We start from the raw sequence: 15,843 nt of genomic DNA on the forward strand, positions 1-15,843 counted from the left end.
ATGCACGTTCGGATAATTCTTAATATATTGCAATCACTTGGGCTTAAATTACTCTTTCCTTTTGTATTATGCTAAATATAAAAATATGCAAATTTATGTAAATATACATAAATACTTAAAAAGTAAAGAAAAGTGAAGTTAACAATATTGAATTATCAATTCAATATTTTATTTTGAATAGGAAATGAAAAATAAGTTATTAAGAATAAATAAACAAGTACATGAATTAAAGTAATAAAAAGAGTTGAAGGTAAAATTAAGTGGGATCAGATATAGTAAATCGGGTGAAATCAGATACTGTGGAGTTTAGGTCGGGTCAATCGGTGTCGGTTAGATAACAGTTCTTGTCAAATCATATATTTAACGGGTCGAATCGGTGTCCGGTGAAGTTTAGGTCGGGTCAAACCAGTATCGGGTGGAGCTTGGTTTGAATCCAACCTGTAACCGTGGAGTTCGGGTCGGATCAAACTGGTTGCGGGTGGAGTACAGATCGGGTGAAACGGGTGTCGGGTAGAGTCAAGTCGGTTACAGATCGAGTTTGGATCATAGATTTTTCGGGTCAAACCAATTCGATTAGAGTTCAAAACATGTGATTTTTCAGGGACAGGTCAGCTTCTGACACCTCTAGTCACCTATATTTTCTTATAGACACCTTTTAATATATATAGCATAGATAACTTTTGAAAATGTAGGATTTTTCTTTCTACTCTTTCCTTATATCATTTCCTTTCCCCTGTGAACCAAACACCATCTTACCAAAAAAAAAAAAAGGGGGCATTTTTTTGATCTCTCTCCTCGAATATCAAAATTAAGGTAGGAAAGAAAGAAGAAAAAGAAAGAAAAAGAGAGAAAAGTGGGAGAAGTCTTGTAATTGAAGGCCACATATATTTACAGCAACCCCCCATCCCCCCTAAATCTCTCTCCTCTCTCTTTCTTCCATCTTCCCCAAATCATCTGAAATTACCCATTTCATCTCATCAACGAAGCTTGCTTTTTGAACAATCATACCCAGATCAAATAAAATCAACCCCCAAAACAATTCATTTCCCATAAATATCGAAATCAATTTTATTGATAAATTAACCAATCATAAGGAATTGACAAATACAAAATGTCATGTTCATCATCTTCTGGGTCAGAGGAAGAAGAGGAGTATGATTCATATAGAAAAGGAGGTTATCATGCTGTTAGAGTTGGTGATTCCTTCAATGGCGGACGTTACATTGCTCAGAGGAAATTGGGATGGGGCCAATTTTCCACTGTTTGGCTTGCTTATGATACTCGCACCTCTGTATGTTTCTTATTATTACTATTGATCTATTTAATTTATTTATTTTCCATCAATTTTTCATTTTTTGATGTAAATTGTTTACTTTGGATCATATTTTTGTGGACCCTTGTTTTGGGTTTATTTTCCTAATTATTGTTGAGATTTGTTTGTTTTGGTGTTTGTTGAAAAATTAATGAAATGGGGTTGTCTTTATGTTGCTTAAATTGCAATTATTCAGCGGTTTACCTGCCAATAATAGAAGTTGATCCTTAATTGTTTTCGATTGGGGGTGTCCTACAATTGAGCTGGTAGGGTATATTGAGTATTCAAGATCACATCTTCAGGCTATCCAAGGCAGAAATGGCAAATGAGTACTTTAATTTGTGGCTCTTTTGATTTTTTTGCCTTTCAGGGTATGGTTGTAGACTTGTAGATAAATACATTCCTTTCTATTGCTTAAAATGGCCCATTTGCTTTATTATGACATAGTACTCCGTAATAAATTTGGCAAAGGAACTTAGATTTTTGCATATGTATCATCAGGGTTATGTGAGGGGGAAGTAGTAAGTAACTGAGTAGTTGATTGCCTATTTTGCGTGAATGGCCTTTAGATGTACAATGAACGAATAAAATGGTAATGTAATAAAAGCATAGATGCTCGAATTGCTTGCTTAACTTGTTTACTACTTGTCTACATTGATTTTCCCCATATTCAATTTTGTAATTTATTTTCAATGGCAAGGACGGAGAATTTGTTTAAGATGAAATTCCATAAATGTTATTGGAACTTGTTACTTTTGCAAGTTTTACTTGTTGAGGCTTCATTGACAACAAATGTTTAGTCTACTTCTAACATCTAGTGGCTTGTCATTAATATAGTACTCCAGGGTTGTTTATGGGCAATCAAAGCTGAGGATGAAACCCCCCCCCCCCCCCCCTTCTCTCACTAAATCCTGGTTTGATTTCCCTGGACTAACAACATTTCCTACTTATGACCATGCTGTGTGGAGCATCTCAAATTGGTTGTTTACACGATCAAAATCAAAATTGGAAGAGAGTAGTGGACTTTTAAAGTTTTGGAAAATTGAATGTCTGAAAAAGAACGAGAGGACAGAAGCATTTTTTCCTGGTAGATGAATCAAGGAAAATGCTTAGAAGTCGAGATATCAGTTAAAAGGTTGGAGAGAAAGAAAGAGATGGAGCGGCATAGGATGTAGGAAAACAGGGGAAATGTGCATTTTCTAATATTTGATGATGGATGGTGGTTTTCAATATCAACGTAACAAGTGGATCTTATTTTACCACCAATCTGGCTAATGAGCCCCACGGATGTGCATGATTCTTCATTAATGTGCCTTTGTAACTTTGTAAGTCATTGAATTTTCTGTTTGGCATGAATAAAACAACCTGAGAACCATTTGTCTTGGGTAATATAAACCCGTGGCAGGATGTAGAAGACTGGATAATGGAATGAGACGATTGATATCAATGATGAGGGTGAACTCACAGTGCTACTATTAGAATTATAGTGAAAGCTCCATATTGGACTGTTTTGATGAGTGGGATTTTTGTAAAGACCTGCATATTTTGGTCTTTTTCTACAAATGTGGAAAGTTTTGAGGATCGCAAGAAACTGCATACTCGGAAATGAGAAACCACAGATATTATCACAAGAGGTGGCGCTTACAACTAATATAGAAATGTCATTGATGGAATTCAATCAGAAAAGAGGGTTGTCTGAATATTAGATGTTTTACAAGGAATTACACATGATTTTGGTGATTAATTAATAAGTGGAGTATCTTATTGATGCTTCTTTTCCTTGAGTTACTACTTTGTAAACCTATATGGCCATTTGTTTAGGTAGAAAGAAGGATTTTGGAAGTCATATTCCAATATTTCATGAAGTAGACTACTTTTATTTAATTACAGTCTCTTACCTTTTCTTTCTCATTTACTTTTGTATATGAATCAGGGGAAGGAAGATTCAATGTTATATAGTCTACTTGGTTGTATTCCCATCATCCCTGATGAAACTAGGTTAGATTTCGAAGCCAAACATCTTCTGTTAGTTTCCCTCACCACTTTCATAACAGAAGGAAAACATATCGATCCAAATATCTTGAGTAATCTTCCCCCTTATACTTTCTAACAGAGGGAATAGAGGAAGGACAAACAAAGAGGAGCGTGGTTAACTACTCCAAATGGCAGTTCTTAATACAATTAAGTGAAGCTATGAAAAGATTATATCTGGTTCACAGTTAAGTTGAACAAGAAAGTATTTCTATATCTTGCTAGGCTGCTAGCTTTAAACATCAAAAGGCAAAATTCTATAGATCAGTTATCGCTGCTTTGCTTGGGATGTCGAAAGCTTCTTGATAGAATAAAAATCTGTTATCAATTTATCTTTTGACATGCTTGTTCTTAGAAATCTTAAATTTGGGCCTTTGTCTTTCTTCCTTGTTTATTTCTTTACTTTAACGCTTTGTCAAAGCTGTTTAATTTACTGTTTGTATTTCTGTTACTTATTCTGCACATCTTGATAACTGCTTTGTCTATAAATTTATTTATTTTAATTTTAAATTATGGTTGCTGGTCTGTATTAGAGTTTTGTGGCTTTGAAGATTCAAAAAAGTGCACCGCAGTTTGCTCAGGCTGCCCTTCATGAAATTGAAGTCCTTTCAGCGATTGCTGATGGAGAACCAACTCATTCCAAGTATGTAGTTCGATTGATCGATAACTTCAAGCATACGGGGCCAAATGGGCAGCACCTGTGCATGGTTCTTGAGTTTCTAGGGGATAGCTTGCTTCGTTTAATTAGATACAACCGTCACAAAGGTATGGATCTGAACAAAGTTAGAGAAATTTGCAAATGTGTTTTGATGGGCTTGGATTATTTGCATAGGGAGCTTAATATAATCCACACAGACCTAAAGCCGGAAAACATTCTTCTTGTCTCTCCCATTGACCCCTCTAAAGATCCAGTAAAATCTGGATTTACCCCAATTCTTGAGAAGCCTGAAGGAGGAAACCATAATGGTGGAGGAGTTTCAATGAGTTTGATTGAGAAAAAGCTTAAGAGGAGGGCAAAGATGGCAGTGGCCAGGATATCTGAGAGAAGGACCTCCATGGGTATGCCACAGAATCCTAAACCACAAAGATCTTTAGAGGGGATTGATATGAAGTGCAAAGTTGTAGACTTTGGAAATGCTTGTTGGGCTGATCGACAGTTCATGGAAGAAATACAGACAAGGCAATATAGAGCTCCTGAAGTTATTATCCGTTCAGGATATACCGCGTCTGCTGACATGTGGTCGTTTGCTTGCACAGCATTTGAGCTTGCTACCGGTGACATGTTGTTTACTCCTAAAGGGGCACAAGGATTTACAGATGACGAGGTAGACTTATTTTTTTGTTGTAAATTAATGGAGTTCTCCTTAGTTCATTAATTCTGTGAAATTCTTCATCAATGCTATTAGTGTGTGTGCGACAGTAGTGAGCTGATGATGATAATCTTATAAAAAGTAAGATTGGCTACTGTCTCATTCACATATCATTTCCTGTGAAGTACTTTCTCCGTTCCTAAAAGATTTCCCCATAGAGCAAACTTCACCTTATTAATATTTGAGTTTAAAATGTGCACATGAGTTGGGTAGAGTGGGCCTATGAGGAGAGAGATAGAGAGAGAGCAAGTGGAAAGAGTAACTAAATAAGGTATGGGGCAAACAAATAGGGACGTCCCAAAAAGGGATATGAGGCAATCTTGTAAGGACGGAGGGATATGATTTTGTTACCTCGGATCTATCAATATGCTTTGTGTATCGTTATCCCTTTGTATCTTGTAATTAGGGCTTGCACAGTTTTCGACTGCTTATATCTCTTAAAGTATGTTGCTAATAGCTATAGAAACTATTACATAAGATTCATCTCCAAAAGTACTATGGTCAAATGATTTTATCAATATGTATTGGAAGTAATCAACAGTCAGAATTTAGTCCTTGAAGAATATGGAGGCTTGTATAAAAAGAATCAGAGGGAGTTTTACCCTGAAAAGTTCAACTGTGTTCAATTAGTTTACCGGTCATAGACTATTAGGTTACCTTGGTTGGTGCATGATAAAATACCATTCTTAATTTCTTGCTATAATTAATGTTGCTCCCGTGTTACGTAACTACCTTCGCTTCAGATAATGAAAAAATTAAGTTGGAACATTTTCCTATGAATAAAATTTTAATTACGTTTCTTGTGGCATGTGTTTTAGGATCATCTTGCTCTGATGATGGAACTTCTGGGTAAGATGCCTAAAAAGGTGAGCAAGCTAATGCTTTGTGTTTTCCAGTTAGGGTTCCTCTGCCTTGTGTTTTCCAGTTAGGGTTTCTCACTTATAGTTTCTGCTAATGCTTGTTTGAGCAGATAGCCAATGGAGGAGCGCGTTCTAAGGACTTCTTTGATAGATATGGTGATCTAAAGAGGATCAGAAGACTCAAATACTGGTCACTTGACCGGTTGCTTGTTGACAAGTATAAATTTGCTGAAGAAGATGCCCGTGACTTTGCTGATTTTCTGTGCCCAATTTTTGATTTTGCACCCGAGAAGCGGCCCACTGCCCAGCAGTGCCTGCAACACCCTTGGCTTAACCCGAATCTGACCTCTAACGAAAATACTAATGATAAAAAGTTAGCTGTTGGGATAAAGAACCTTCAAATATAATAGATTACTCTTGAAGAGAAGACTACATTTACAGGTTTGCTACAAGTTCATCTGTTTTCTTGCTTCCTGCACAGTGAAGAATTTACCCCACGATTTTATATTGGTTTTGCCTTAGATCCAATAAGGTTACAAGATGTTCTATAACCCCTCATTCCACCCTCTACAGGATTATATAACTTTCATTATACCTGATGTAATATAATGATTGATTTTATTTTATTTTTCCAGTGAGGAAGTGACGTTATAGCGAGAATTTTGGTTAAAGTTTGTTGATTAATTTGAAAGGATGTAAATTTTGGTTTCTATGAATGTGGAAAATGTTGTTCTCTTTCTCTTACTGTGTACTTGGTGTTTCTAGTCATATTGGTCATCTTTCCAAGACCATTTTTTTTGTACGAGTAGCCTCTAATTTGCTAAAATTGCTCATTTTACCTTACATGAATTAAGTTTAGATTATGCCCAATTATAAACTTCCTCGGTTTGTTTTTAGTCGCAAAGTTTGTATACACATAATTTCCACTCGTCAATCACTAATATCTTAAACTATCAATAAAATAGAAATGGTAAAAGATGGATTAGTTAGAGGTTAATGACTAACAGAGTATTAGGGGCATGTTGTGCATTTGTTTAAGGTTTAGGGTATTTTGAATTTTAGAAACTTGAAGGATATTTCACGAAATATATGAAAACTAAAATTATTTCATGAAAAAATCGAAGAAGATGAGATTGAAATTTGTTGCCCTGAAAAGGAATGAAAACAAAAAAAAAGTATGAAAAAAAAAAGCATACTTCGTATATAAGTAACAAACAATATGAGGATAAAAAGAGAAGTGAGAGAGTTGTATAAACGCAGATAGACACATTGTATCTAAAAACTCTTTTTTTTTTTTTGATTCAAATGAGGATTACATCCAAAGAAAGAAAAAGAACAAATTAAAGCAGAAAGATATTAAGGAGGGACTTGACGAGGGAACGCCACACCTCTAATATCCTCATCTAAAATACGACTAAGCTCTAACGGAACACTTTGAAACATATGAAATCTGACATTTTGAGCGACACCAAAATTAGCTAACCAATCTGCCGCGCGGTTACCCTCTCGGTAAATATGCACTACTGTGACCCTCCATTCTGGATTATTTAGCATCGAACGACAATCATTGATTACATGTGCGCATTCTCCCATGGCTGGGCTCGTGTCCTGCATGACTTGTACGCAGGCTTGACTATCCAATTGGACTTCCAAGGCTTTTATTTTGAGATTTCCTGCTAGTTTTAGACCATTTAGGAGGGCAAAAAGTTCAGCCTTGAAGGCTGTGCAATGACCAAAGTTGGCTGCTAAGCTCGACACATGCGTACCTTGTTGGTTTCTAATGATTGCTCCTCCACCCGCGGGACCTGGTGAGCCTTTAGCTGCCCCATCACAGTTTAACACATACGGCACATCATGCGGGAATTTCCAACGGACGTAAGTCTGGATTCTAGGTCCATGGTTGGTTCCATGATATGTTTCTAAACCTTGTAGACTCTGGTAAGTCTCATCAACACGAACTTGAAGGAAAGCCCCAATATCTATTGGTATCTCATGTTGTTTTCCAAAAACGAAACAATTTCGCCACTTCCAAATCCACCATACCGCTATACCAAAATGTGTTGGCCATTTCGCATCATGATCAGCAGCTGTTCCTTTGAGATTATCCGTAATCCAATCCTTTAGATCGCTTTGAAAGAAGGTAGGGGAACTCGCAGGGCCGCCTAATTTCCTCCACACCATTCTGGCAGCAGGACACTCACGAATTATATGTAGTGTTGACTCTTCGGGGGCGTCACATATGAAGCATTTAGTAGCATCAGTCATGTGTCTCTTGAATCGGTTGAGGTTACCTAGTATGCGGTCATGACAGGAGAGCCATAGGAAGGCTCTAATTCTCTGTTGGACTGGTGCGCGCCATACGGCATCCCAACAGGCCTCATCAAGTGTGTCTGTCTCGTGCCTCATAATCCTTATGGCAGATTTTATTGAGAATTTTCCCTTCGTCCCATCCTGCCAATAAACCAAATCCCCAATGTTGTGGTCTTCTTTGAGCTCATGAGACTGAATTAGTTTGAGTGTATCATGTGGGAGGTAAGGAGAAAAAATCTCCCAGCGCCACCCTTGTCCTGCTTCCCACATCTCGCCCACAGTAGCTCCTTCAAGTTCTGTGGGAATAGGCTGCGTGATTAACTCGCTAAGGGGGGTATTTGCAGCCCATTTGTGATCCCAGAAAAGGGTAGTGTCACCATTACCCACTGCCATTCTCATCCCTTCACACAGAATTTTTGAGTTTTCCGTTATACCTCGCCAAACATTTGACATTCCGGCTTTGGGAACGAACATATCAATATCACATCTTCCTTTACAATATTTGGAGCGTAAGACCCTAGACCACAGAGTGTTGGGTTCTGTTATAGTGTCCTCCAGCCCAACTTTGTCAAGAAGGCCGAGTTTGCCTGACGGGCAGATCGGAGACCTAGTCCCCCTTGATCACGAGGTTTCTACAGAACCTCCCAGGAAAGCAAGTGGACTCCCCTTTTATCTTCATTTCCTCCCCAAACAAATTTCCTTGTTTTTTTATCAATGTCATCACATATGGTTCGGGGTAGTTTCTCCGTTTGCATTGAATAACATGCCATTGTCGAAAGGGTGGACTTAGCTAGAGTTATACGTCCCGCTAAGGAGAGGTATTTGGTTTTCCAACCAGCTAGTCTTCGATCAATTTTCTCACACAAGTGACTAAATGTTTCACGTGTCACTCTACTGGTAATAGCAGGCATGCCTAAATACATTCCCAGGTCCGACGTAGTCTCCATTCCTAGCTCCCTACTGATGGCAGATTGGGTGGACTCATTGACATTGTTTGAGAAAAAAATACGGGATTTAGGCAGACTCACTCGTTGGCCCGAGGCTTCACAGAATCGATCAAGGCAACTTTTAATCACAGTGGCTTGTTCACAACTTGCTTCAGCAAATAATAGACATCATCTGCAAAAAATAGGTTGGACAACAGGGGGCCATTGCGGCTAGCTCGAATTGGTTTCCAGTTATTAGCTACAATTGCCTCCTCTATTGTTTGGTACAATCGTTCCATACACATGACGAATAGGTAAGGAGACAGAGGGTCTCCTTGCCTTATACCTCTGCTTGGTGTGAATTTTTGACATGGTTCACCGTTCCAAAGAACTTGGAGAGATGCCGTAGTAACACATTCCATGATAATGTTAACCAATAGGTATGGCAAGTTCATCTGTAAGAGTGTATCACGGATAAAGGACCATCTAAGCCGGTCATAGGCCTTCTCAAAGTCGATCTTTAAGGCCATGAATCCTTTCACTCCTTGCTTTCTCTTCATCGTGTGTAGAACCTCTTGAAAAATAACAATGTTATCTGTTATTTGTCTTCCCGGCACAAAACTGGCTTGAGTGTTGGAGATCAGAAGCGGTAGCACAGGTTTGATGCGGTTAACAATAGCTTTCGTAATGATTTTATAAGAGACATTGCATAGCCCAATAGGGCGGAAATGCGAAGGCAATTCGGGGCTGTCAGCCTTGGGTAAGAGAACAATATGAGTATCATTGATATCATTCGGGATTTTCTTTCCTTGTAGTACAGGTAGTACCATCTCATAAACGTTTGAGGCTACTGTCTCCCAGTTCTTTTGATAGAAAAGGGCCTGGAAGCCATCAGGTCCCGGCGCTTTTAGAGCACCCATATGCTTAATAACATGGTCAATGTCGAACTTGGTGAATGGTTTTGACAACTTTTCCCAATCTGCCAAAGGAAGCTCCGGAAAGACATCATAAGGGACTGCAAATTCACTCGGTTCTCCTTCGTCTTTGAATAAGTTCTTGAAATACTCCACAACATGGTTCTTGACAAGTTCTGTATCGTGAATCCACTCATTGTTGCTCCCTTTAATTGCTGAGATTTTGTTTCTCCATCTTCGGATAATGGTACTTAACCGGAAGAAGGTTGTGTTTCGGTCTCCATTTTTAACCCACTCCACTCTAGATTTTTGGTACCAATAAGTCTCTTCTCTTTCAAGGATGTCGTCAAGTTCGCGACGAAGTTTTGCTTCTGGTTTGATAAGCCCCCTATCAACACGTTCTGAGAGAGCTTTTTGTGTTCCTGCTATGCGGGCTAGGAGAGATTTTTTCTGTTTGAAGATGTTGCCAAAGGTCTCCTTGTTCCAATACTGTAACTCCTCTGCTAAGTTGGCTAATGCAGTACCTAGCAGACTTTTTTTTTCCCATTTATCAGTCACAAACACCTTGAATTGTTCATGTAATAACCAGGCCGCCTGAAATCGGAATGGCCTGTTTATATTATGAAGTGGAGCAAACCCGTTGGGGGTAATGAGTAATGGACAGTGGTCTGAGTGAACTGCAGGTAAGTGTCGTACTTTGGCGTGTTCAAATCGCATACCCCATTCACTATTGCACAAGGCTCTATCCAGTCTTGCACTTTGTCTTGTTTCCGGGGTAAGGCCACGAGCCCAAGTGTGAGAGGCACCAGCGAATTCCACTTCCATGAGGTCCATCTCTTCAATCCAGTCATTAAATTTTACTGCTCTACGCCTAGTCTCAGCACAGGCAGTGTTTCTCTCACTCGAAGTGCGAGTGTCATTGAAGTCCCCTGCAATCAGCCAAGGCTTGTTGTGAGTAGTAGCAAACTCGCTTAATTCTCTCCATAAATCTCTTCTTTTCATAGGATCCGGGCTTGCATATACAGCCGTGAAGTACCACGGGACCGCACCCACCCTTCTAATATCCATCGTAATATGCTGATCATGCTTTCTAATTGGTTCAACCGTAACGAATTCTGGCTTCCAGAAGATCCATATGCCACCACTGAACCCCATAGCATCAACGCGGGTGTGACCCGTGTAACCCAGGATCGAGGCAATATTGTCCGCTTGACTGCCACCCATGTGTATCTCAACAAGTGCAATGACATTGGGTTTATTGGTACGAACGATTTCTTTCAGGGCTGCAATAAAAGCACGGCTCCCGGCACCTTGCACATTCCATACCATACAAGTGATAGGGAGATTGTCTAGTGATAAATTTGGTGTCTGATCTACCATGGAAAAGGGGATGGTTGGGTTTGTAGACATATAGGCTTGGCCAATTAAACGTACCATTCGTTGAATTTCATTAGGAAGTAACAATGTTACAACCAATTCCTGAGGTGATGATATCGGCTCTAGCCAAGAGTCGAACCGTACCTCCAGAATATGGGTCAGGGGGAGTGTCGTGTAAAGGTACGGCTTCTCCATTACATGGTTCGCGAAGAGAGTCTTCTCCGGGGGGATTCTCAGGTGGATGACATCGGAAGGTTGAAGAGTGGAGAGGTTCATCATGGGAGCAGTTTTGGATCAAACTTGGGATGGCTTCAGTAGCTTCTAAGTTCTTGTTTGTGGTTTCACTATTTGCTTGGAATGTCATTATAAAGTTTTCTTTGCCAGGAGCTGGATTTTGGCTACCCGTAATGGGCCTAGGTTGACAATTCTGGTCCAAATCAGTTAGGGCTTTGGAGTTGTTATTTTGTGAAGAGATCTTTTTTTCTTGATAGATTTTCTTGGGAGGTTTGGTAACTCCAGAATTCTTTTGCACAAACATATCCTTTCCTAAATTAAAGGGGGAAAATTTCCCTAATTCACGCCCAGAATCTTGAGAAGTCTCACCTAAATCAACTGTTTGGTATGCACTTTCCTCTTGAATTGGATTTGGTTGATTTATTTGGTCCCTATTATGCTCCTGATTTGACGCATTTCCTTGTTCATCATCAATTGCTAGCGCCGAGAATCTAGAACCAATCCCCCCATTAACGGGTGTTGATTTATTCGGATTTTGCTGTCCCGTGGAGATAGCGTTAGCATTCAATTTTTCCGCCACCTTAGTACCACTGGTTGTAGTTTTTCCGGCCACCGCCTGATTCTTATCTTGTTTCATAATTCTTTTCCGAATGGGTTTTTTGACGAGCATCCATGTCCCGAAATCCTCAATTTGTTCTGGTCTTGTTGTTGGAATAGGGAGGTTAGACTCCGACTGAATATGGCCCTGCTCGTTTGTAATCATCAGGTCCTCTGTGTTTAAAATTGGAGCAGGGGAGCAGTCGCCTTCAGAGTGGCCTGTTTTGCCACATTTAAAGCAGACCATACGGATTCCTTCATATTGGACCCTCCATATCTTGCCTTTAAGCCAAAACTTGGAGAGTAGTGGCTTTGAGAGGTCGATTTCCACACTGATTCTTGTAAATTGGCCACGTTGTGCTTGTGCCGTGTTTTTATCAACACGGATGACTTTTCCGATTTTAGAACCAATTTTGTGCAGGAAGTTCATATCAAAGTATTCCACTGAGAGGTTGGGGATACGAACCCACGCAGTAAGAACCTTGATGGGATTTTCATCAGGAATAAAATTTGGGACCCATTTTCTAATGGTAAGATAATGATCATCTAGCATCCATGGTCCTTGTGTTAGCACAAAGTTATAGTCTGCAGCGTTCGTGAATCTAGCAATGAAATATTTGCAACCGATATCGGTTAACGCTAGCTCACCCTTGATGCTCCATTTCTTTTTTAGTCTTCTCATTAGCCCCATATATCCAAGATTACCGTCGAACATTTTGATTATGAGGGAATTCTTCCAAGGTTGTCTCATTGCTCTTTTCTCTTCCTTGGTAAGTAATATGGCTGGACACCTTTCATCTTGAACCAGGTCTTCAGGCATTAAATCATCATCTGATGCATCATCTTCATCCTCCTCAAAGATGAATCCCTGTTGGCTGGTTGGGTTGCTTTGGCTGCTATCACGCAGCATGTCTCTGAATGATAGTGGGGTGGATGTTGGAGGGGCAGTAGCTTGTGCTTGCAGTCTTGGTAGAGGCTGGCGTGGCTCTTCCTCTACGGGATTTTCTGGTGCTTCCACCATTTGTTCGTCATTTCTGTTCCGATCAAATATCAGATGTGTTATCTTTCGTTTAGGCTTCTTGTTTGATCGATTAATTTTATCCCGTTCTTCCGCTGTGACATGGTTTTCGTTTGTTTTTGTTTTCTCCATAGAGAGCATTTCTAATTATTTTGTTTCCTTATGGTCACGAGCATTATAAAATGAGAAATTTATCTAAAAACTCTTTAAGTGTACGGTGTAAGTTTTATATCGTAATTAGGGGAGCAAACAATTCGAGCCGAGTACTACCCTAACAGTTTATATTCATGTTTATTTAACTTAGGCGAGCTCGAGTCCAAGCTTTCTGTTCCGGTAGCGGACTTGGAACAGAAAAAGGTTGACTTGTCTCTGGTACTTGATGTTGAGTGTGTCCTGCACAAGGAAACTGTTAACTAGCCTCGGGGGTGATTCGAGAATTACCCCTCCGATGCTTAAGTCAGGCTATGCTGATAGCTCTGTAATAAATGCTTATAAGAATGATTGGGTGAGATTACATACCTTTGGCATTGAATGGGCGTCCATATTTATAGACGAGTCCTCTGTACGGAGGATATGAGTTATTACCCTACGGTCCCGGATCCTCCTTTAGGGATCCGGGAGGTATGCGCTGGCAGGGAAATGCCGACTGCGGGTAGTCAGGTCCAAATACCGACTAAGGTCTTTATTTGTAATATGGGATGTCCTACCGGCCTGCCGGTAGGGCTTCCCGTACACTTTCAACCGAGCTAAAAAATTTGTTCAAGATCGGTTCGTTTAAGAGATTTTGTGTTCGTGCACGGTTCATGAATGTCTCGTTTATTAACTGAGCCGAGTTCATAAACGAGTTTTTTCTTAAACGAGCTTTGCACTTTAAATTTTAACCATTTGAAAATATTATTTTGAATATGCACTAATTTAACAATTTAAATTCAAAATATTTTTATTTTGTGATTTTTTTTTGGTTGTTAAAATTAAAGTCAAAATACGATTTTATCTTGTGATCATACAGTTATGTATGAAAATTTTGATTATGAACACAAATACACTATCTTGTTCATGAACATAAATGAACAAGCATACATGTGTTCATGTTCAGGCTCGTTTATTAAACGAGCTTCAAAAGTTGTTCAAGCTCGGCTCAATTATTAAATAAACGAACATGAACGAGCTTGAACCGAGCCCGAGTCCGAACCCGGGTAGTTTATTGAGAGTCTCGACTCATTTACACCCTTAATCATAATCTTCTCAACAAAAATGGATTCTTTGGTTTAGAAAAAATGCAGAGTGCAATTAGTGTTGATGGGTGAAATGCTAGCTGTATGTATTGGTTTGCCAGTTATTCAAAGTAGGCGGTAATATATTATGTCAATGGAAATGAATTTGTATGTGAATTTGTAAGGAAAACTAATATTCATTCATATGATAATGCTAATTAATTCAAAATCATCACTTTTTTCTTCATAAATTTTCATTATTATTTGGGATTGATATTGGACGAGAGTACAACTTATGACTAAAAACATCATTGATTGAGAAAAGCTTTCATTACCATTAACATTATGATTAGTTTTTTTTTTCTTGCCAATAACACCTAATTTATTCTTATTCCCTTCATCTATTACCGACTACTAAACAACCCAGAAAACCTTGATACAAATCATAAGTTTCATAGCTAGTACTCAAAGCGTATAACCATCGAATAAAACCTTGAAATAAGTGTATTATATATATATAGATTTAGGTTCACGTGAGAACCGCCTTACGGTGAGAACCATTCTTATGGTGAGAACTTTAATCTTGACTGTTCATCATTTATGTATTGACCATTAATATATATATTCTTCCTCTTAACTCACGCCTCTTAACCAGCGCTTGCCCGTTGTTCAATCAAAGATCAGGAGGAGGCATAAACAGGCTGCGACGTTTCATCAAATTTCGAGCCACGACCATCATCAAATTTCATCAAATGACCACGACGAAGAACCACCACTCCACCATTGTTCTACTAAGTTAATACAAGAGGTGCTAAAGGCGGTGATAGAAAAATCCGGTGGTGGGGACGAGTCTGCCGCCTCCGGTTACATAAGATGGGAAGGACTGCAAATATTACCATCTCCTAAGTCCTAATTAACTACATAATTAATATGAGATGCCGTCATTGTTGAAGCTAAAGCTGCTCTCTTCTTCTTCTTTTTCTGTTATCTCTCTCCTCCTCCCACGACAAATTGCATTAATTTATCCCAATCCTGTGCTGTTTCGCTTAATTAATCAACAAAATCAAACCCCAAATATTGGGATTCCTTTAAATTACTTTTTTTAAAAATGGATAATATCCAAAAATTGTATTAAAAAAAGGTTATAAATTGTAAATAAAGTAAAAATACCATCACATATCAAAGGGAGACTGCTCGTTGTTGGTGGAGTATGGCTTAACCAAATACAACGCCATATAGCATATTAACAGTGGGGTATGAATGAGTTATATTAACAAGCTAGCTATCCGATTATTTTGGCCCTGTTTGGCAATTGGCTGTTGGCTGTCGGCTGTTTTATTTGGCTGGTTTGACTGGCTGTTCAAGTTGGCTGCTTTTGTTGTTTGTTTGACTATGGATTGGTTACAAATGTGTTTGGTAAAATCAGTTGTTGGCTGTTGGCTGTAGCTATGTAAAATGACATTTAAGGACATTTAATGTCTTTTATTCATTTTTCAATACATACTGTGTATTGTGTACGGAGTAAAACGTAATTACAAATAAATAAATATACATTAAAAATAAATTAATTTTTGCAATAGTATTAATAAATTATTATTTTAATTAATAATTGCGGAGTAATAATCAATGATTAATAATTAATAAATAATAATTAATAATAATTAAATTAATAATAATTAA

The 15,843-nt window shown here is 38.7% G+C and overlaps 1 protein-coding gene across 1 annotated transcript; it reads left to right on the forward strand.

Annotated features, from left to right (window-relative positions):
• Positions 1-751: 751 nt before the first annotated feature.
• Positions 752-6,312, forward strand: LOC110791036 (uncharacterized). Its single transcript, XM_021995800.2, has 4 exons — positions 752-1,291; positions 3,877-4,668; positions 5,532-5,579; positions 5,684-6,312. Exons 1-4 carry the CDS (start codon positions 1,112-1,114, stop codon positions 5,978-5,980), a joined length of 1,317 nt encoding a protein of 438 aa, XP_021851492.1. The 5' UTR covers positions 752-1,111; the 3' UTR covers positions 5,981-6,312.
• The last annotated feature ends 9,531 nt before the right edge of the window (positions 6,313-15,843 follow it).

Source organism: Spinacia oleracea, chromosome 3 (genome assembly GCF_020520425.1).
Source record: "Spinacia oleracea cultivar Varoflay chromosome 3, BTI_SOV_V1, whole genome shotgun sequence".
Lineage (NCBI taxonomy): Eukaryota > Viridiplantae > Streptophyta > Magnoliopsida > Caryophyllales > Amaranthaceae > Spinacia > Spinacia oleracea.